The 23,115-nt window shown below is 47.7% G+C and overlaps 2 protein-coding genes across 8 annotated transcripts in view; one reads left to right on the top strand and one right to left on the bottom strand.

Annotated features, from left to right (window-relative positions):
- The window catches only part of LOC106604369 (leucine-rich repeat transmembrane protein FLRT1), a 29,343-nt gene extending 24,490 nt beyond the window's left edge, over positions 1 to 4,853 (top strand). For 2 of the 3 annotated variants that reach the window (XM_014198928.2, XM_014198927.2), the window contains exons 3-4: positions 1,253 to 2,143; positions 3,010 to 4,845. In XM_014198928.2, coding sequence (XP_014054403.1) covers positions 1,264 to 2,143; positions 3,010 to 4,247 — 2,118 coding nt within the window. In that variant the 5' untranslated portion in view covers positions 1,253 to 1,263 and the 3' untranslated portion in view covers positions 4,248 to 4,845. Of the gene's footprint in view, positions 1 to 1,252; positions 2,144 to 3,009 lie in introns of all 3 variants that reach the window. The other variant, XM_014198929.2, reaches the window with a different exon arrangement.
- Positions 1 to 23,115, bottom strand: part of macrod1 (mono-ADP ribosylhydrolase 1) — a 114,391-nt gene that overhangs the window by 71,087 nt on the left and 20,189 nt on the right.

Here is a 23,115-nt window from a genome sequence, read left to right as displayed (position 1 = left end):
TTCTTGTTGGTAGGAGGGACCCATATTATCAGGACAGCTTCTTGTTGGTAGGAGGGACCCATATTATCAGGACAGCTTCTTGTTGGTAGGAGGGACCCATATTATCAGGACAGCTTCTTGTTGGTAGGAGGGACCCATATTATCAGGACAGCTTCTTGTTGGTAGGAGGGACCCATATTATCAGGACAGCTTCTTGTTGGTAGGAGGGACCCATATTATCAGGACAGCTTCTGGGTGGTAGGAGGGACCCATATTATCAGGACAGCTTCTTGTTGGTAGGAGGGACCCATATTATCAGGACAGCTTCTTGGTGGTAGGAGGGACCCATTTTATCAGGACAGCTTCTGGGTGGTAGGAGGGACCCATTTTATCAGGACAGCTTCTGGGTGGTAGGAGGGACCCATATTATCAGGACAGCTTCTTGTTGGTAGGAGGGACCCATATTATCAGGACAGCTTCTTGTTGGTAGGAGGGACCCATATTATCAGGACAGCTTCTGGGTGGTAGGAGGGACCCATATTATCAGGACAGCTTCTGGGTGGTAGGAGGGACCCATATTATCAGGACAGCTTCTTGTTGGTAGGAGGGACCCATATTATCAGGACAGCTTCTGGTTGGTAGGAGGGACCCATATTATCAGGACAGCTTCTGGGTGGTAGGAGGGACCCATATTATCAGGACAGCTTCTGGGTGGTAGGAGGGACCCATATTATCAGGACAGCTTCTGGTTGGTAGGAGGGACCCATATTATCAGGACAGCTTCTGGGTGGTAGGAGGGACCCATTTTATCAGGACAGCTTCTGGGTGGTAGGAGGGACCCATATTATCAGGACAGCTTCTGGGTGGTAGGAGGGACCCATATTATCAGGACAGCTTCTGGGTGGTAGGAGGGACCCATATTATCAGGACAGCTTCTGGGTGGTAAGAGGGACCCATATTATCAGGACAGCTTCTGGGTGGTAGGAGGGACCCATATTATCAGGACAGCTTCTGGGTGGTAAGAGGGACCCATATTATCAGGACAGCTCCACTCTATTGGGCCCAGGAACTATTCATACACTCAAACACTTTCTTTGTTCAAACACCCAACAAAAGACATCACATCACTAAAACTTGAAGAAGACAACACATTTACACAACACAAGAATTTCAAAATCCGGATAGAAATGAGCTGTAACTCTTATTCTTTCTCTTTCCTAAAGCACAACGACTCTCAAAACTCATTAACTCTCTTTCTCTCTCCCACTCACAGAGGGCGGGATTATGGCGGCCGAGAGTCTGACCGAGCTCCGTGATTGGCTCTTTTTGCTCCTCCTGTGCCTGACTCTATTGGCCGAGATGCTGGAGTTGGCGGCGGCAGCAGCAGTTGCCATGGAGGAAGGCGAGGAAGACTTCCCGTGCCCGTCAGTGTGCCGGTGTGACGAGGGCTTCGTCTACTGTAACGACCGGAGCCTGAGCATGATCCCTCCGCTACCGTTAACGGCTACCGTTCTCTACCTACAGAGCAACCGGTTGGCCAACTCCGGCCTGCCGGCGTCGTTAGAGCGCAGCAGTAGTATCCGTGTGGTCTACCTTTACGCCAACCAACTAGATGAGTTTCCTATACACCTGCCGCCATCGCTACGGGAACTACACCTGCAGGACAACAACATTCGGACGTTGCCGCGCACGGCGTTGGCCAGGTTACCGTTGCTAGAGAGGCTACACCTGGACGACAACTCCATCTCCACAGTGAGCATTCAGGAGCGGGCCTTCTCCGGTATGCCGCGGCTGAGGTTACTCTTCCTCTCCCGGAACCACCTGTCCAGCATCCCAGCCGGCCTCCCGGCTTCTTTAGAGGAGCTGAGGTTAGACGACAACCGCATCAACACCATCCCCACCCACGCCTTCCGAGGCCTGGCCTCACTGAGACGCCTGGTCCTGGACGGGAATCTCCTGGCCAACACCCGCATCGCCGACGACACCTTCTCCCGCCTGGCCAACCTCACGGAGCTGTCGCTAGTCCGCAATGCCCTGCAGGCCCCACCCATCAACCTGCCCAGCACACACCTGATGAGGCTGCACCTGCAGGACAACGGACTGATTCACGTGCCCCGGGGGACCCTGGACGGGATGAGGAGGCTGCTGCGGCTGGACCTGTCAGGTAATCAACCAGCCTGATGCTACCTGAGCCTGATCAGCCCTACATTAAAGACCTTTTATTATCCCAAGCGCAAAAAAGTCTAAATAATAGTGCCGTTATTCAATACATAATTATGATACAGACTACTGCACATTACGCACGACAGAAACAGAACTGATGGAGAGAAAGACAGGGTGCGCTCGCGTGTGCACTGATTTAAAATAACAATATTAAACTGATGGGCTGTTTTAAAACTCTGCGGTTGCCATTAAAAAAATGCATCTTTACAATGAAAAAATAAGGAAACCTCCAAAAGCCAGATGTATAAATTGGACGTGCATTCAGTCCTTACATTACTGCTATGCTGCAGCAAATGTATTCCTACCGTCCACAAGAAAAGAAGTTACCATGATGAGATGATACATGCATTGTGAACTCCTCTTCATACTGAGATGCGCTGTCTGTCCCCACCCTAAGAGTTGATGATTGGTCATGCAGATAGCAGAGGGCAGGCCTTGGCCCGTAGAGAAGACAGATTTAGATATTGCATATAATTTAACACTTCCATTTCAAGTCATGCTGTTCATAAAAATAACATTTGAATTTACCGGTTTCTTGCAGTTCTTTATAAAATCGGGAAAAGGGAGTGGGTTTGGGTGGTAAATCTCAGTAACCCGGTTCCCACTATTCAACCCTAATTAGAACAGATGAAAATAGTTTCCTTAGGATTCTAGTTAAGATTTGACATTGCTCTGAGTCTAGACATATACTCTGTATATTGCAGAGTAACTTTAGTGAACTACTCACAAAATTAGCAGCAGATGAGCATATTATTCTACATCAGGTGCCACACGTAGAGTGACTTGTGTCCACTTCCATGCCTGCAGGGAACAACCTGACCACTCTGCCCCGGGGGCTGCTGAGGGACACGGACGGCCTGGAGCTGTTGCTGCTGCGGGGGAACCCCTGGTACTGTGGCTGCAACCTGCGCTGGCTCCACACTTGGCTGTTTGGCCGCGGGGAGGCGGTGACAGTACGGGGCCTGACCTGCCACGGACCGGAGGCGGTGCGAGGCCAGGCCCTCAGGGACCTCTCTGGGCTCATGGACCAGTGTGAAGGCCCCCCAGGAGGGGTGAACAGTGTGGGGGGTAGAGGAGGTGGTGGTCTGGGACTTGACACTGTCACTAGTACTACCACCTTTCCCCCCACCCAGGGCTCTCTGTTCACCCTCAGAGCCATACGGCCGGGCCTGGTGATGCCGTTACCACCGGGAGGAGAGGCGGGGGGTCATGCCTCACACAACGCTTTAGAACTCACCGTGAAGCCTCTGTCGGCAGACAGTGTGCAGGTGACATGGCTGTGCCCGCGGCCGGCGCCCTCCTTCCGGCTGTCGTGGCTGAGGCTGGGCAGCAGCGCCGCTCTGGGTTCCATCACAGAGACGCTGGTCCCCGGGGAGAGACAGCAGTACCTACTGACCCAGCTCACGCCACGATCACACTACCTCATCTGCCTGCTCCCCCTGCGCTCCACCTCCTCCCACTCTAGAGGGTCACAGAGAGGCCAGCAGCAGGAGAAGGACACAACAGATCAGACCCCCGTCTGCTCTCAGATAGAGACGGGGGAGGCTCTGCGCCCCGAGGGGGGAGACGGGGGTGAGGACTCGGACACAGAGATGGCAGCCCTCCCCGTGGCCGAGATCATCGGCGGAGCCACGGCCCTGGTCTCCCTCATACTCATCTTTGGCATCTTCTGCTGGTACGGCCAGCGCACCGGGTATGTCTCCGGGGAAACAGAATCCTATGGGGTCAGAGGTCAGCGCGGGGTCGGGAAGCCGTACGATGACTACGTGGAGTCGGGTACTAAGAAGGACAGCTCCATCCTGGAGATCAGGAGCCCCGGCTTCGCCATGACGCCCATGACGACCCATCAGCCACTGCAACCCAAAGGAGGGGAGGATGTGACCTACGTGCACACCATCTTCCCCTCAACGCACGGTAACGGCACCTACAGGAGCAACCAGAGTCACAACGGCATCACCCAACTGGGTCACACGGCAGGCTACGGGACCAACCAGGGTTACCGGGAGCAAGGGATGATCCCGGATATAGACTACACCTACACGTGATGACATCATCTCAGACACACTTCTCCCACCCCCACCGGTTGGATGCCGTTCTAAGGATACGGTTCTAGCAGGCGGTTGGTTGGTTGGTTTCCTTGGTTCCAAAGTACCCTCTGTGCCTCCTCAGTTCTGCTCTGAATCTTAATGGTCTGTTACTTAGCTGACTGGCTTGGGTTGCTGTGTCCCCACAGAGCCACCCCACATACATGTTAGCTGGGTGACAGAAGTGTTTCAGTGCTTCTCATGTTTATACATTGTTTTGAGGTCTCAGTAACTTTACAGCTACTGTACTCGTCCTTCTATTCCATAAAAGACAGTTAGTAGTTTGAGGTGGATGTTTAGGCGTAGGCAGACGCTAAAAGGCAAATATATTCCAGAGAGAAACACTTGTGTAGACTGCTACACTGTATATACAAAAGTATGTGGACACCCTTTCAAATGAGTGGATTCGGCTATTTCAGCCACACCCGTTGCTGACAGGTGAATAGAATCAAGCACACAGCCATGAAATATCCATAGACAAACATTGGCAGTAGAATGGCCTTCTTGAAGAGCTCAGTAACTTTCAACGTGGCACCGTCATAGGATGCCACCTTTCCAACAAGTCAGTTCTTCAAATTTCTGTCCTGCTGGAGCTGACCCGGTCAACTGTATGTGCTGTTATTGTGAAGTGGGAATGTCTAGGAGCAACAATGGCTCAGCCGCAAAGTGGTAGGCCACAAGCTCACAGAACAGGACTGCTGAGTGCTGAAGCTCGTAAAAATAGCGTGTCCTCGGTTACAACACTCACTACAGAGTTCTAAACTGTCTCTGGAAACAACGCCAGCACAAGAACTGTTCGTCGGGAGCTTCATGAAATGGGTTTCCATGGCCAAGCAGCCACACACCAGCCTAAGATCAACATGCGCAATGCCAAGCGTCGGCTGGAGTGGTGTAAAGCTTGCTGCCATTGGAGTCTGGAGCAGTGGAAACGCGTACTCTGGAGTGATCACGCTTCACCATCTGGCAGTCCAACGGACCAATCTGGGTTTGGCAGATGTCAGACGAACACTACCTGCCCCAATGCACAGTGCCAACTGTAAAGTTTGGTGGAGGAGGAATAATGGTCTGGGGCTGTTTTTCATGGTTTGGGCTAGGCCCCTTAGTTCCGGTGAAGGGAAATCTTAACGCTACATCATACAATGTCATTCTAGACGATGCTGTGCTTCTAACTTTGTGGCAACAGTTTGAGGAAGGCCCTTTTCTCTTTCAGCATGACAATGCCCCCGTGCACAAAGCAAGGTCCACAAATGGTTTGTCGAGATCGGTGTGGAAGAACTTGACTGGCCTGCACAGAGCCCTGACCTCAACCCCATCGAACACCTTTGGGATGAATTGGAACGTCGACTGCGAGCCAGGCCTAATCGCCTAACATCGGTGCCCGACCTCACTAATGCTCATGGCTGAATGGAAGCAAGTCCCCGCAGCAATGTTCCAACATCTAGTAGAAAGCCTTCCCAGAAGAGTGGAGGCTGTTATAGCAGCAAAGGGGGGGACCAACTCCATATTAATGCCCGTGATTTTGGAATGAGATGTTAGACGAGCAGGTGTCCACATACTTTTGGTCATGTAGTGTATACAACTACCTACTTCTGTATGCGCTGTGTAGACACACGGGTAAGGGTTTGATGGTACTAGTCACAACAACTCATCACTGACTGACAGAAAATATATATGTTCCTATCTTAGACCTCTACTTTTCTCTTTCCCCTCTTGTTTTTTTATTTTATTTCTCTGTTTATTTTGTGTTGCAGAGAGAGAGGGAACGAGACAGAGATAACTTTGTTCTAGCTGAGAAGAGCTGATAGCAGCTCTGAGGGACAGGGGCTCCTACTGCAGCACTGCCCGCCCGGGGACTCTAATGAGAGGGAGAGATAGGAGTAAGCAAAGGGAGGTAAAAAAAAAGATGACGGAATATTTGAGGAAGGGGGGGGATAATAAAAGAGGGAAAGGGTGAAAAGGAAGACTATAGACCCTGATCCTTCGAGAGAGAGAGGGAGAAAAAGTAAGGAGCGAGATAGACAAGAGGGACAGTGAAGAGGGAGAGCAAAGAGAGAACTAATGCCAGAGGGAAAGGGTGAAAATTATAGGAATATAACTAGACCCTCATCCAAACCCTGCTACTTCTTAACAGGACCAGTTTATTTCTACTTGACCTATCATTGATGTTTTAGTACAGGAAGGAGCAGAAAGTGAAAAGAGTGTATTCATCAAACGTGCCCATCTTTAAAGAGATAAAATTGTTATTACAAGGTCATGGAATAAAATAATTCAACATATTGGCGTTTCCCTTAACATACAGAACACCAATATTAAAGGATATATCCTTTTGCATATTGCATGTCATCATAATATGAAAAGCAAAGGCATGTTAACTGGACAATCATACAGAAATGTCTGCAATCAAATGAAGTAAATCAACCCAAAGTAAAAGGCATTTTCTATTGGTTGCTATCAGGAAAGATGAAGGGGGGAAAAACACAGCAAGCTGTAATAGCCGTACCATTATAGCTACTTAGTATCTACTTAGTATCTCTGTGTGCATCATAGTCAGTCATCCAGATCCAGCGAGACAGACACAGTCAGGTCACAGGTAAGGGGGCAAAGAGTTCCGTAGAAATCATGGATGAACCAAACTGCAGCACTGTGCATCTCTGCACTCTAATCACACACTCGGAAATGTATTTCTGTCAATCTACGTATATTATAACAATGTTCTAGCCTCTCAATCACAACTGAATCACAACGGAGAGAAGAGTAAAGAGAGTGATGGGAAAAGGAGGGAGAGAAAGAAAAGAGATTGTTAGAGTGAGTTATGTATAGACTATAGTTTTTATTATAAACTGGGTGGTTCGAGCCCTAAGTGCTGATTGGCCACGGGTATGACAAAACATGTATTTTTCTGTTCTAATTACATTTGTAACCAGTTTATAATAGCAATAAGGCACCTTGGGGGTTTGTGGTATATGGCCAATATACCACGGCTAAGGAGTTTTTCCAGGCGCTCCGCGTTGCGTCGTACATATGAACAGCCCTTAGCCATGGTATATTGGCCATATACCACACCCCCTCGTACCTTATTGCTTAAATATACCATGCTAAACTTAATTAGCCTTATGGCTTTTTCCAATCCAAAACTCCAGTTGGAAAAGCATTCTGGGGGAAGAGAAAAGATCTAGAGCCTTCTTTACGGTCTTAGAAACCTTTCCTTTAAATATGCTTAGCTTTTCACAAAGTCTTATGTATAACGGTGCAAACTGTTTGTTTGGTTTCTTTGATTTTCTATGCGAATAAAAATAATATTGGTAAAACTTAAAATGTTTTCATATGTGTTTTATTGGGAGGTGGTGGTGGGTTGTGTTAAATTATACTGTACAAATAAACTGGCATAATATTAGGAAGAATCAAGTCAACTTAAATATACTGAACAAAAATAGAAACGCAACAATTGACGATTTTACTGAGTTACAGTTCATATAAGGAAATCAGTCAATTGAAATAAATTAATTAGGCCTTAATCTATGGATTTCACATGACTGGACAGGGGCATAGCCAACCCTGGGGAGCCAGGCCCAGCCAATCAGAATGAGTTTTTCCCCACAAAAAGGGCTTTATTTCAGACAGAAATACTCCTCAGTTTCATCAGTTGTCCGGGTGGCTGGTCTCCGACGATCCCACAGGTAAAGAAGTTGGATGTGGAAGTCCTGGGCTGAAGTGACTACAAATGGTCTGCGGTTGTGAGACCTGTTGGACGTACTGCCAAATTCTCTAAAAATTCTCTAAAAATATTTACACAAGAAGCAACCTATATGGAGGTGGCTTAAGGTAGAGAAATTAACATTCAATTCTCTGGCAATAGCTTTGGTGGATATTCCTGCAGTCAGCATGCCAATTGCATGCTCCCTCAAAACTTGAGACATCTGTGGCATTGTGTTGTGTGACAAAACTGTCACGCCTGTTCTCGCTCCCCCTCTCTGGCGCTCGAGGGTGCCAGGCGGCCCATCATTACGCACACCTGTTACCATCGTTACGCGCATCAGCACTTCATTGGACTCACCTGGACTCCATCACTTATTGATTGCCTACTCTATATCCGTCTATTCCTCAACCCTGTGTCAGCATTAATGTTGTTTTGTTCCCTCTGTCCAGACGCTGTGCATGTTTTGTTTCATGTCGGTTATTGATTAAATATTCACTCCCTGTACTTGCTTCTCATCTCCCAGCGTCAGTCCTGACAGAATGCTGACACCACATATTGGAAGCATCAGAGTTTTTTCGCCCGGCTCCCCGGGCTCCCCCGCGTCCCGCCTCGCCCGGGCTCCCCCTCGTCCCGCCTCGCCCGGGCTCCCCCTCGTCTCACCGACTCCCCGGGCTGCGCCTCGTCTCGCCCGACTCCCCGGGCTCCCCCGCGCCTCGCCCGATTCCCCGGGCTCCACCGCGTCTCGCCCGACTCCCCGGGCTCCCCCGCGCCTCGCCCGGGCTCCCCCGCGCCTCGCCCGACTCCCCGGGCTCCCCCGCGCCTCGCCCGGCTCCCCGCGCCTCGCCCGGCTCCCCCGCGCCTCGCCCGGGCTCCCCCGCGCCTCGCCCGGCTCCCCGGGCTGCGCCTCGTCTCGCCCGACTCCCCGGGCTCCCCGCGCCTCGCCCGGCTCCCCGCGCCTCGCCCGGGCTCCCCCGCGCCTCGCCCGGGCTCCCCCCTCGTCTCGCCCGACTCCCCGGGCTGCGCCTCGTCTCGCCCGACTCCCCGGGCTGCGCCTCGTCTCGCCCGACTCCCCCGGGCTCCCCGCGTCTCGCCCGGGCTCCCCGCGTCTCGCCCGGGCTCCCCCGCGTCTCGCCCGACTCCCCGGGCTCCCCGCGTCTCGCCCGACTCCCCGGGCTCCCCCGCGCCTCGCCCGACTCCCCGCGCCTCGCCTCGCCCGGGCTCCCCCGCGCCTCGCCCGGGCTCCCCGCGCCTCGTCTCGCCCGGGCTCCCCGCGCCTCGTCTCGCCCGGGCTCCCCCGCGCCTCGTCTCGCCCGGGCTCCCCCGCGCCTCGTCTCGCCCGGGCTCCCCGCGCCTCGTCTCGCCCGGGCTCCCCCGCGCCTCGTCTCGCCCGGGCTCACCCGCGCCTCGTCTCGCCCGGGCTCCCCCGCGCCTCGTCTCGCCCGGGCTCCCCCGCGCCTCGTCTCGCCCGCGCCTCGTCTCGCCCGGCTCCCCCGCAACTCGTCTCGCCCGGCTCCCCCGCGTCTCGCCTCGCCACACCTTCCAGGTGGATGGATTATCTTGAGAAACGCTCACCAACAAGGAAGTAAACAAACATTTGAGAGAAATAAGCTTTTTGTGCTTCTGGAAAATGTATGGGATTTCAGCTCATGAAACATGGGACCAACACTTTATATATTGCGTTTATATTTTTGTTCAGTGTACATAATGCGGCAGAGTGATGTTCATTAAATATACTCTCTGAATACATAGTAGCTGTGTTATTACTGACTAGATTTAGTAGCCTTAGGAAGCTACTCCCTATCGATTTGTGTGTGTTTGTAGCAGCATGCTCTTGAGCGTGCGTGTTTGTATCTAGTCTATATGGTCTGGAGACGTGTGTGTGTATCTAGTCTACATGGTCTGTCTGTATGTTAACGTGAGGACATGCCTCCCATTCTAAGTGAGTACTAATGCTGTAAGCACAAATCAATATAACAAGCCAGGGAGGGTGTAAGTGTCTCAGACAAACAGTTTGTGTAACACAGTACAGGGTGGGTGTTTGTGTGTGTGTGTACTATATGTTTGTGTGTTTCACGTTTTATTAGTCATACGGGATACACATGGTGTACACCGTCCAACAAAATGCTTACTTGCAGTTTCCTTCTCGACAATGTAGTGCTGAGCGACTAACCAAAATGTCTGTTATTTTTAAACGAATTAACCTACCTCGGTTCAATTATTTGAATGACATTTCGTTAGTTGCTTTTCTGTGACCTCAATGCGCAGTTTCTCTAGAAATAAATCAGATCAAGCCCGAACTGTGCAATGTAGTAGGAAGTGGTAGTTTCCAACAGGCCAATATTCTACATAGTTTAGTGCAAAAAACGTGGTAATTAACTACAACGACCATAATCCATTGGGCACCTACTTGTCCGGTCTGTGTGCTGCAGACCAGAGGGCGAGAAGAGACTGAAGACCTGCAATCGAGAGGGATTGAGAGCAGTTGTGTCGCAAGGTATCTCTACCTGAAAATACATGATCTAAGTGATTAATAATTGGTACTCAGCAGTCATATGCCTTATTTACTTTGAAGAATTACTAAAATAGTGATTTTGTCAGACAGCATAGAGATGAGATGATGACTTAAAATAATAAAGTAATCAAATAAAACGAATGTAATATACACAACAACGTCACGACTTCCACCGAAGTCGGCTCCTCTCCTTGTTCGGGCGACGTTCGACGTCACCGGCTTTCTAGCCATCGCCGCTCCATTTCTCATATATCCATTTGTTTTGTCTTGTTCCATTACACACCTGGTTTTCATTCCATAATCACACCGCATGTATTTAGTCCTCTGTTCCCCTCCATGTCTTTGTGTGTAATTGTTTATTGTTATGTGAATTTTGTCAGGCGCTATACTTTTGCTATGTTCCGTGTTTTTGGCACGTTATTGTTTTTATGTGCTTTCAATTTTGGACCGGAATTAAAGTGCGCCTGTTTACTACACTGCTCTCCTGCACCTGACTTTGCCTCCTGTACACACCCCTAACAAACAAGTCAAATAATGTGAATAAGTGATGGTTAATAAGTGATCAGCAGTAATGTTCAGTCACTACCATCATGGGACTTTTATTAATAGTTTTATTCCCTGTTGCTCAGTTGGTAGAGCATGGTATTTGCAACGCCAGCATGGTGTGTGCAACGCCAGGGTTGTGGGTTCGATTCCCACAGGGGGCCAGTACAAAAAAAAAAGTACAAAAAATAATAATAATTTTTAAAAAACTACTATAAGTCGCTCTGGATAAGAGCGTCTGCTAAATGACTAAAATGTAAATGTAAAATGTATTCTGTGTTGTTACAGCGTTCAACCCACATAATACATAGTGCATTCAATGTTTTAAAAAAGTTGCGAAACCAGGGATGATTTTTTTTGGAGTCAAACCTCAAAAAGCACTAAATCGCTCAACACTACGACAATGCAACAACAATATGAAATCAAAGATAACAATAGGAACATAAAGTAAATGTCTCAGTAGAATAGAAAAGGGCTGACCCCATTTAGTCGACTGGTCCATTGTTTGGTCGATAGGCTGTTTGTTGACCGATATTTCTTTAGTCGAGCAGTGGCAATAATAATACAAATACAAAAGATATGGTGCACAAGACACCTGTGTGATTCGCACCGGTCTCAGTGGACTAATTCATTGTGGAGGCCACGGGGATGGTCCAGTCCATCACCCTAAGACATGTGATACTGAAATTGTATATGGTTATATTATGTTAAAATAATGGTGCAACACTAATAAATCTAATATTATTTTATAACAAATGTGCTTTGTCCATCGTTGGATACGGTCGCTGTGCACCGTTCTGAAACAATTTTCAGTGCGCCGTAGAACTGGCACCTTTCCCTATGTTGCTATGTGCATATTGGGATTGAGAACAATGCGGCAGAGGCAGCAGCAGCAGAGACGAGGAAACATTCCTTGCCTTAGCCTAATTATCTAAGAAAATTGAAGAAACCCAAACTTAATTAGGTCTATAATCAATAGCCTAAATGTCAAATGTGCCTGGCTTTATAAATCATCCATATATATCTACACAAATAAGACAGATCTTGCTTCTGTTGCCTGTTTGAGTGTTTGTTTAATAACTTACTGATTCCGTGAGCACCAAGCCTCATGCAGCAGCAAAATGTTGGATAAAGAAATTTCACAGATTTGGCTGGTTTTTAAAGGCTTTACAATTTGTTTTTCATTACTTATAATTAGATTTGTTTACACTGTTTCAAACAAGCAGAACAATGATATTGTAATCTAACAGCACCTGTTTGTCACACATAATATACACACAGCTCTCACTCCTATAGCCTCCTTTTTCTTGATCTCCTTATTGTTATTACAATTATTATTATGAACATTAATATAATAATAAGTAATGTCGTTATCATTAGTAGGCGTTGTATAGTAGCTTGTATAAACACTATCGAGCTGTCACGTGTAAGGTGTTCTGAGTTTGTCATCACCAGGAAATATTGGTCACATGCGACGCTTACACGTTTCATGTAAAGAGAGCAGGGTTGAGGGAATAGGAAATGTTTTTCTTAATAAAATGAGGGATTTCTGTAACAGAACTTTTCAGTCAGAAACAAGTAAGAAACGAAATGGCTGAAATTGTGTTTCAGCAGGGACAGCGCTATAAACACTTGCTGTGCTGTGTTGCCTTTTCACTGCAGTAGGGAGGAGAGCGAGACAACGTGCCCCAGTGTTCAGCATTCTGATGGCTTGTAGATAGAAACTGTCTGTTGGTATCAGACCTCATACCACCTCCCTGACGGTAAGGGCATGTGTTTGTGTGTGTGCGTGCACCAGCCATCTAATCTCTGAAACCTTTCAGTGAGCTAGCCCATGTGATTGTGCTCTTCCTGTCCATTTAACTACCTCTCACTGAGTAGCACTAATCACAGTACAGTACAGTACACAACTGACAACCTTTGGCAATGACATTCAATTGATACAAATTAATTACATTCCTAGTAGAGCAGCAGGAGAGAGAATGTACACTGACTGCTGCAGCATCAGGAGAGAGAATGTACACCGACTGCTCCAGCATCAGGAGAGAGAATGTACACCGACTGCTCCAGCATCAGGAGAGAGAATGTACACCGACTGCTCCAGCATCAGGAGAGAGAATGTACACCGACTGCTCCAGCATCAGGAGAGAGAATGTACACCGACTGCTCCAGCATCAGGAGAGAGAATGTGCACCGACTGCTGCAGCATCAGGAGAGAGAATGTGCACCGACTGCTGCAGCAGCAGGAGAGAGAATGTACACCGACTGCTCCAGCAGCAGGAGAGAGAATGTACACCGACTGCTCCAGCATCAGGAGAGAGAATGTACACCGACTGCTCCAGCATCAGGAGAGAGAATGTACACCGACTGCTCCAGCATCAGGAGAGAGAATGTACACCGACTGCTCCAGCATCAGGAGAGAGAATGTACACCGACTGCTCCAGCATCAGGAGAGAGAATGTACACCGACTGCTCCAGCATCAGGAGAGAGAATGTACACCGACTGCTGCAGCATCAGGAGAGAGAATGTACACCGACTGCTGCAGCATCAGGAGAGAGAATGTACACCGACTGCTGCAGCATCAGGAGAGAGAATGTACACCGACTGCTGCAGCATCAGGAGAGAGAATGTACACCGACTGCTGCAGCATCAGGAGAGAGAATGTACACCGACTGCTGCAGCATCAGAAGAGAGAATGTACACCGACTGCTGCAGCATCAGGAGAGAGAATGTACACCGACTGCTGCAGCATCAGGAGAGAGAATGTACACCGACTGCTGCAGCATCAGGAGAGAGAATGTACACCGACTGCTGCAGCATCAGGAGAGAGAATGTACACCGACTGCTGCAGCATCAGGAGAGAGAATGTACACCGACTGCTGCAGCATCAGGAGAGAGAATGTACACCGACTGCTCCAGCATCAGGAGAGAGAATGTACACCGACTGCTCCAGCATCAGGAGAGAGAATGTACACCGACTGCTCCAGCATCAGGAGAGAGAATGTACACCGACTGCTGCAGCATCAGGAGAGAGAATGTACACCGACTGCTCCAGCATCAGGAGAGAGAATGTACACCGACTGCTGCAGCATCAGGAGAGAGAATATACACCGACTGCTCCAGCATCAGGAGAGAGAATATACACCGACTGCTCCAGCATCAGGAGAGAGAATGTACACCGACTGCTGCAGCATCAGGAGAGAGAATGTACACCGACTGCTGCAGCATCAGGAGAGAGAATGTACACCGACTGCTCCAGCATCAGGAGAGAGAATGTACACCGACTGCTCCAGCATCAGGAGAGAGAATGTACACCGACTGCTCCAGCATCAGGAGAGAGAATGTACACCGACTGCTGCAGCATCAGGAGAGAGAATGTACACCGACTGCTGCAGCATCAGGAGAGAGAATGTACACCGACTGCTGCAGCATCAGGAGAGAGAATGTACACCGACTGCTGCAGCATCAGGAGAGAGAATGTACACCGACTGCTGCAGCATCAGGAGAGAGAATGTACACCGACTGCTGCAGCATCAGGAGAGAGAATGTACACCGACTGCTCCAGCATCAGGAGAGAGAATGTACACCGACTGCTGCAGCATCAGGAGAGAGAATGTACACCGACTGCTGCAGCATCAGGAGAGAGAATGTACACCGACTGCTGCAGCATCAGGAGAGAGAATGTACACCGACTGCTGCAGCATCAGGAGAGAGAATGTACACCGACTGCTGCAGCATCAGGAGAGAGAATGTACACCGACTGCTCCGCAGCATCAGGAGAGAGAATGTACACCGACTGCTCCAGCATCAGGAGAGAGAATGTACACCGACTGCTCCCCAGCATCAGGAGAGAGAATGTACACCGACTGCTCCCCAGCATCAGGAGAGAGAATGTACACCGACTGCTCCCCAGCATCAGGAGAGAGAATGTACACCGACTGCTCCCCAGCATCAGGAGAGAGAATGTACACCGACTGCTCCCCAGCATCAGGAGAGAGAATGTACACCGACTGCTCCCCAGCATCAGGAGAGAGAATGTACACCGACTGCTCCCCAGCATCAGGAGAGAGAATGTACACCGACTGCTCCCCAGCATCAGGAGAGAGAATGTACACCGACTGCTGCAGCATCAGGAGAGAGAATGTACACCGACTGCTGCAGCAGCAGGAGAGAGAATGTACACTGACTGCTGCAGCATCAGGAGAGAGAATGTACACTGACTGCTGCAGCATCAGGAGAGAGAATGTACACTGACTGCTGCAGCATCAGGAGAGAGAATCTACACTGACTGCTGCAGCATCAAGAGAGAGAATGTACACTGACTGCTGCAGCATCAGGAGAGAGAATGTACACTGACTGCTGCAGCATCAGGAGAGAGAATGTACACTGACTGCTGCAGCATCAGGAGAGCTCTAGGGCAACAGCCTCTCTCCGACCTACAGAATAAACACCGACTCATTTCCGCCTCTTACAGATTCAACGACCCTACTTAACGACCCTACTTAATTACCCTACTTAATTAACGACCCTCCTAATGACCCTACTTAATTAACGATCCTACTTAATTAACGACCCTACTTAATGACCCTACTTAATTAACGACCCTACTTAATGACCCTACTTAACGACAGGAATAGAAAAGGACGAGCACAGAACAATACAACCTTGTAGAATGGGTTCTTCTAGCATTTCTCATGGGAGTTTCATCCTCATCTCTGAAGAGGGTTTGCTAGCGCTTAGAATGAGCAAGACAAGTCGAGCATGTAGAGGGGGTTAAACGGGGATGAGAGTATCGATCACAATATTACCCATGTCGGTTGTGGCAACATTGGTTATGGTTTTGTTGTAGTCAAGTCCCGATTTTCATGACTCAACTTGGATTCGACCATTGGTAACTCGGACATGGACTCGCCTTCTCGACCTTTGGTAACTCGGACTCGCCCTTCTGTGACTTGTATTTGCACTTGGACTGGATAGGCTAATTTGATAAGCAGACTATTAGCAGCACTGGGTGGGCAGAGAAGTAAGGGTTCTGTTCTCTAGCAGTGGGAAGGATGCACCACACCCAGCCGACATCAGCTGGTGAGCTACGGGGGAGCATGCGATGATTGTTGGCAGAGAGGCAGCCAGGCTCCGCATCCGATCATAGGCTACACATCACGCAAGCAAACCTCTTGCTTCCCCTTAACTATTAGTCACCAGCCTACTATTTAGCTTTGCCTGGTTAAGAAACACAAACTGCTTAACGAAATTGAAAACAGTACTAGTACTGAGTTTAATACAGTGTTTTTTTCCGCACTGTCAACTGTGTTTATTTTCAAACTTAACATGTGTAAATATTTGTATGAACATATCAAGATTCAACAACTGAGACAAAAACTGAACAAGTTCCACAGACATGTGACTAACAGAAACTGAATAATGTGTCCCTGAACAAAGTGGGGGGGGGGGGTCAAAATCTAAAAAGTAACAGTCAGTATCTGGTGTGGCCACCAGCTGCATAAAGTACTGCAGTGCATCTCCTCCTCAGGGACTGCACCAGATTTGCCAGTTCTTGCAAGGCACCTGCAAGTTCCCAGACATTTCTGGGGAGAATAGCCTTAGTCCTCACCCTCCGATCCAACAGGTCCCAGACGTGCTCAATGGGATTGAGATCCGGGCTCTTCACTGGCCATGGCAGAACACTGACATTCCAGTCTTGCAGGAAATCACGCACAGAACGAGCAGTATGGCTGGTGGCATTGTCATGCTGGAGGGTCATGTCAGGATGAGCCTGCAGGAAGGGTAACACATGAGGGAGGAGGATGTCTTCCCTGTAACGCACAGCGTTGAGATTGCCTGCAATGACAACAAGCTCAGTCCGATGATGCTGTGACACACTGCCCCAGACCATGACGGACCCTCCACCTCCAAGTTGATCCCGCTCCAGAGTACAGGCCTCGGTGTAACGCTCATTCCTTCGACGATAAACGCGAATCCGACCATCACCCCTGGTGAGACAAAACCGCGACTCGTCAGTGAAGAGCACTTTTTGCCAGTCCTGTCTGGTCCAGCGACGGTGGGTTTGTGCCCATAAGCGATGTTGTTGCCGGTGATGTCTGGTGAGGACCTGCCTTACAACAGGCCTACAGTGAGGGAAAAAAGTATTTGATCCCCTGCTGATTTTGTACGTTTGCCCACTGACAAAGAAATGGTCAGTCTATAATTTTAATGGAAGGTTTATTTGAACAGTGAGAGACAGAATAACAACAAAAAAATCCAGAAAAACGCATGTCAAAAATGTTATAAAATGATTTGCATTTTAATGAGGGAAATAAGTATTTGACCTCTCTGCAAAACATGACTTAGTACTTGGTGGCAAAACCCTTGTTGGCAATCACAGAGGTCAGACGTTTCTTGTAGTTGGCCACCAGGTTTGCACACATCTCAGGAGGGATTTTGTCCCACTCCTCTTTGAAGATTTTCTCCAAGTCATTAAGGTTGAGGCTGACGTTAGACAACTCGAACCTTCAGCTCCCTCCACAGATTTTCTATAGAATTAAGGTCTGGAGACTGGCAAGGCCACTCCAGGACCGTAATGTGCTTCTTCTTGAGCCACTCCTTTGTTGCCTTGGCCGTGTGTTTTGGGTCATTGTCATGCTGGGATACCCATCCACGACCCATTTTCAATGCCCTGGCTGAGGGAAGGAGGTTCTCATCCAAGAGTTGACGGCACATGGCCCCGTCCATCGTCCCTTTGATGCGGTGAAGTTGTCCTGTCCCCTTAGCAGAAAAACACCCCCAAAGCATGATGTTTCCACCTCCATGTTTGACGGTGGGGATGGTGTACTTGGGGTCATAGGCAGGATTCCTCCTCCTCCAAACACGGCGAGTAGAGTTGATGCCAAAGAGCTCCATTTTGGTCTCATCTGACCACAACACTTCACCCAGTTGTCCTCTGAATCATTCAGATGTTCATTGGCAAACTTCAGACGGGCATGTATATGTGCTTTCTTGAGCAGGGGGACCTTGCGGGTGCTGCAGGATTTCAGTCCTTCACGGCGTAGTGTGTTACCAATTGTTTTCTTGGTGACTATGGTCCCAGCTGCCTTGAGATCATTGACAAGATCCTCCCGTGTAGTTCTGGGCTGATTCCTCACCCTTCTCATGATCATTGCAACTCCACGAGGTGAGATCTTGCATGGAGCCCCAGGCCAAGGGAGATTTACAGTTCTTTTGTGTTTCTTCCATTTGCGAATAATCGCACCAACTGTTGTCACCTTCTCACCAAGCTGCTTGGCGATGGTCTTGTAGCCCATTCCAGCCTTGTGTAGGTCTACAATCTTGTCCTTGATATCCTTGGAGAGCTCTTTGGTCTTGGCCATGGTGGAGGGTTTGGAATCTGATTGATTGATTGCTTCTGTGGACAGGTGTCTTTTATACAGGTAACAAGCTGAGATTAGGAGCACTCCCTTTAAGAGTGTGCTCCTAATCTCAGCACGTTACCTGTATAAAAGACACCTGGGAGCCAGAAATCTTTCTGATTGAAAGGGGGTCAAATACTTATTTCCCTCATTAAAATGCAAATCAATTTATAACATTTTTGACATGCGTTTTTCTGGATTTTTTGTTGTTATTCTGTCGATCACTGTTCAAATAAACCTACCATTAAAATTATAGACTGACCATTTCTGTGTCAGTGGGCAAACATACAAAATCAGCAAGAGATCAAATACTTTTTCCCCTCTGTAACGTCCGTTGTTCAAGGTAGACCAAGGCGCAGCGTGAGTTGAGTTCATTATCTTTTATTTTAAAGGTGAACCAGCAAAAAACAATAAATCAACACAACGAATGAAAAGCTTCATAGTGCAAAACACATGCAACCAAACAAAGACAAGATCCCACAACTGACTGTGGGAAAAAAGGGCTGCCTAAGTATGATCCCCAATCAGAGACAACGATAGGCAGCTGCCTCTGATTGGAAACCATACTAGGCCAATCAAAGGAAAAACCAACATAGCATTACAACACATAGAATGCCCACCCCATGTCACACCCTGACCTAACCAAACAGAGAAAAAACGTCTCTCTCAGGTCAGGGCGTGACAGTACCCCCCCCCAAAGGTGCGGACTCCCGGCCGCAAACCTGAACCTATAGGAGAGGGTCTGGGTGGGCCTCTATACTTGCCGGCGGTTCTGGTTCGGGGTGTAGCCCCCACACCGGCTCTCTCAGGTCAGGGCGTGACACCCTCACTGTACATGCCCTCAGTCCAGCCTCTCTCAGCCTATTTTATTTTTTATATATATATAAAAAAGAATATTTAACCTTTATTTAACCAGGTAGGCCAGTTGAGAACAAGTTCTCATTTACAACTGCGACCTGGCCAAGATAAAGCAAAGCAGTGCGACACAAACAACACAGAGTTACACATGGAATAAACAAACCTACAGTCAATAACACAATAGAAAAGTCTATATACAGTGTGTGCAAATGGCGTGAGGAGGTAAGGCAATAAATAGGCCATAGTAGCGAAGTAATTACAATTTAGCAAATTAACACTGGAGTGATAGATGTGCAAGTAGAAATACTGGTGTGCAAAAGAGGAAAAAAGTAAATAAAAACAATATGGGGATGAGGTAGGTAGATTGGATGGGCTATTTACAGATGGGCTGTTTACAGCTGCAGTGATTGGTTAGATGCTCAGATAGCTGAGGTTTAAAGTTAGTGAGGGAGATATAAACATCTCCAACTTCAGCGATTTTTGTCCAAACAGTAAAAAAAGGTAATTAAAATAAAACATCACAATTATTTTGGGGGGATGGTACAACATTTTCAGTAAACTTGAACGATTAAAACCAGATATAAAGTAGGTCGAAAAGATAATGGACCTAGTGCTGTGGAGGTCATGGAATTTCGTCAGCCTGTGATTGTCAAGCAAATAACTGCAGGTCTCATGGTAATTGACCATTAATTAACCTATTAGGGTTAGGGGGCAGTATTGACACAGCCGGATAAAAAACATACCCGATTTAATCTGGTTACTACTCCTGCCCAGTAACTAGAATATGAATATAATTATTGGCTTTGGATAGAAAACACCCTAAAGTTTCTAAAACTGTTTGAATGGTGTCTGTGAGTATAACAGAACTCATATGGCAGGCCAAAACCTGAGAAGATTTCATGCATGAAGTGGCCTGTCTGAGAAGTAGTGTTTCATCTTGGCTCTTTTTATTGAAAACTGAGGATCTGTGCAATAACGTGACACTTCCTACGGCTTCCATAGGCTCTCAGAGCCCGGGAAAAAGCTGAACGATATCGAGGCAGGCTCTGGCTGAAACACTATCGCTTTTGGCAAGTGGCCACTCAGAGTACTATGGGCTTAGGCGCGTGCCCGCGTCGACCGAATGCTTTCTTTTCTTTTGTCTGTTTACCTAAATGCAGATTCCCGGTCGGAATATTATCGCTTTTTTATGAGAAAAATGGCATAAAAATTGATTTTAAACAGCGGTTGACCTGCTTCGAAGTACGGTAATGGAATATTTAGAATTTTTTTGTCACGAATTGCGCCATGCTCGCCACCCTTATTTAGCCTTTAGGATAGTGTCTTGAACGCACGAACAAAACGCCGCTGTTTGGATATAACGATGGATTATTTTGGACCAAACCAACATTTGTTATTGAAGTAGAAGTCCCGGGAGTGCATTCTGACGAAGACAACAAAGGTAATAACATTTTTCTTATAGTAAATCTGACTTTGATGAGTGCTAAACTTGCTGGGTGTCTAAATAGCTAGCCCTGTGATGCCGGGCTATCTACTGAGAATATTGCAAAATGTGCTTTCACCGAAAAGCTATTTTAAAATCGGACATATCGAGTGCATAGAGGAGTTCTGTATCTATAATTCTTAAAATAATTGTTCTGCTTTTTGTGAACGTTTATCGTGAGTAATTTAGTAAATTCACCGGCAGTGTTCGGTGGGAATGCTAGTCACATGCTAGTCACATGCTAATGTAAAAAAGCTGGTTTTTGATATAAATATGAACTTGATTGAACAAAACATGCATGTATTGTATAACATAATGTCCTAGGGTTGTCATCTGATGAAGATCATCAAAGGTTAGTGCTACATTTAGCTGTGGTTTGGGTTTATGACATTATATGCTAGCTTGAAAAATGGGTGTCTGATTATTTCTGGCTGGGTACTCTGCTGACATAATCTAATGTTTTGCTTTCGTTGTAAAGCCTTTTTGAAATCGGACAGTGTGGTTAGATTAACGAGAGTCTTATCTTTAAAATGGTGTAAAATAGTCATATTTTTTAAAAATTGAAGTAATAGCATTTCTAAGGTATTTGAATAACGCGCCACAGGATTCAACTGGCTGTTGAGTAGGTGGGACGCAAGCGTCCCACCTAGCCCATAGAGGTTAACCAACACATTTAGCATCTCCAGGCTTCCAGGCATACTGTAGCCTACAAGCCACTGATGCAGACCTTTGGAACATCTACATTTTAACAAGTCTAATAAATCCATTTAATATAGCCTACACCATAACAATAAATCCATTATTATTTTAGACAGGTCTAAAGAAACATGATATGAAGAAAATGTAGTCTATTTCAGAAGAACAGAATAACATACTCTGAGTTGTCCTTATGTTAGGTCCTGATGTGGCTATCCCATATGGCTGTGGGCTACACTAGTTCATTTAGCAGGTCCTGATGTGGCTATGCCATATGGCTGTGGGCTACACTAGTTCATTTAGCAGGTCCTGATGTGGCTATGCCATATGGCTGTGGGCTACACTAGTTCATTTAGCAGGTCCTGATGTGGCTATGCCATATGGCTGTGGGCTACACTAGTTCATTTAGCAGGTCCTGATGTGGCTATCCCATATGACTGTGGGCTACACTAGTTCATTTAGCAGGTCCTGATGTGGCTATGCCATATGGCTGTGGGCTACACTAGTTCATTTAGCAGGTCCTGATGTGGCTATGCCATATGGCTGTGGGCTACACTAGTTCATTTAGCAGGTCCTGATGTGGCTATGCCATATGGCTGTGGGCTACACTAGTTCATTTAGCAGGTCCTGATGTGGCTATGCCATATGGCTGTGGGCTACACTAGTTCATTTAGCAGGTCCTGATGTGGCTATGCCATATGGCTGTGGGCTACACTAGTTCATTTAGCAGGTCCTGATGTGGCTATGCCATATGGCTGTGGGCTACACTAGTTCATTTAGCAGGTCCTGATGTGGCTATCCCATATGGCTGTGGGCTACACTAGTTCATTTAGCAGGTCCTGATGTGGCTATGCCAAATGGCTGTGGGCTACACTAGTTCATTTAGCAGGTCCTGATGTGGCTATGCCATATGGCTGTGGGCTACACTAGTTCATTTAGCAGGTCCTGATGTGGCTATGCCATATGGCTATGGGCTACACTAGTTCATTTAGCAGGTCCTGATGTGGCTATGCCATATGGCTGTGGGCTACACTAGTTCATTTAGCAGGTCCTGATGTGGCTATGCCATATGGCTGTGGGCTACACTAGTTCATTTAGCAGGTCCTGATGTGGCTATGCCATATGGCTGTGGGCTACACTAGTTCATTTAGCAGGTCCTGATGTGGCTATCCCATATGGCTGTGGGCTACACTAGTTCATTTAGCAGGTCCTGATGTGGCTATGCCATATGGCTGTGGGCTACACTAGTTCATTTAGCAGGTCCTGATGTGGCTATGCCATATGGCTGTGGGCTACACTAGTTCATTTAGCAGGTCCTGATGTGGCTATGCCATATGGCTGTGGGCTACACTAGTTCATTTAGCAGGTCCTGATGTGGCTATGCCATATGGCTGTGGGCTACACTAGTTCATTTAGCAGGTCCTGATGTGGCTATGCCATATGGCTATGGGCTACACTAGTTCATTTAGCAGGTCCTGATGTGGCTATGCCATATGGCTGTGGGCTACACTAGTTCATTTAGCAGGTCCTGATGTGGCTATCCCATATGACTGTGGGCTACACTAGTTCATTTAGCAGGTCCTGATGTGGCTATGCCATATGGCTGTGGGCTACACTAGTTCATTTAGCAGGTCCT

This window comes from Salmo salar, chromosome ssa05 (assembly GCF_905237065.1).
Source record: "Salmo salar chromosome ssa05, Ssal_v3.1, whole genome shotgun sequence".
Classification (NCBI taxonomy): Eukaryota; Metazoa; Chordata; class Actinopteri; order Salmoniformes; family Salmonidae; genus Salmo; species Salmo salar.
Note: the sequence above shows the minus strand (reverse complement) of the source record. Positions and strands in the feature narration are given on the sequence as shown.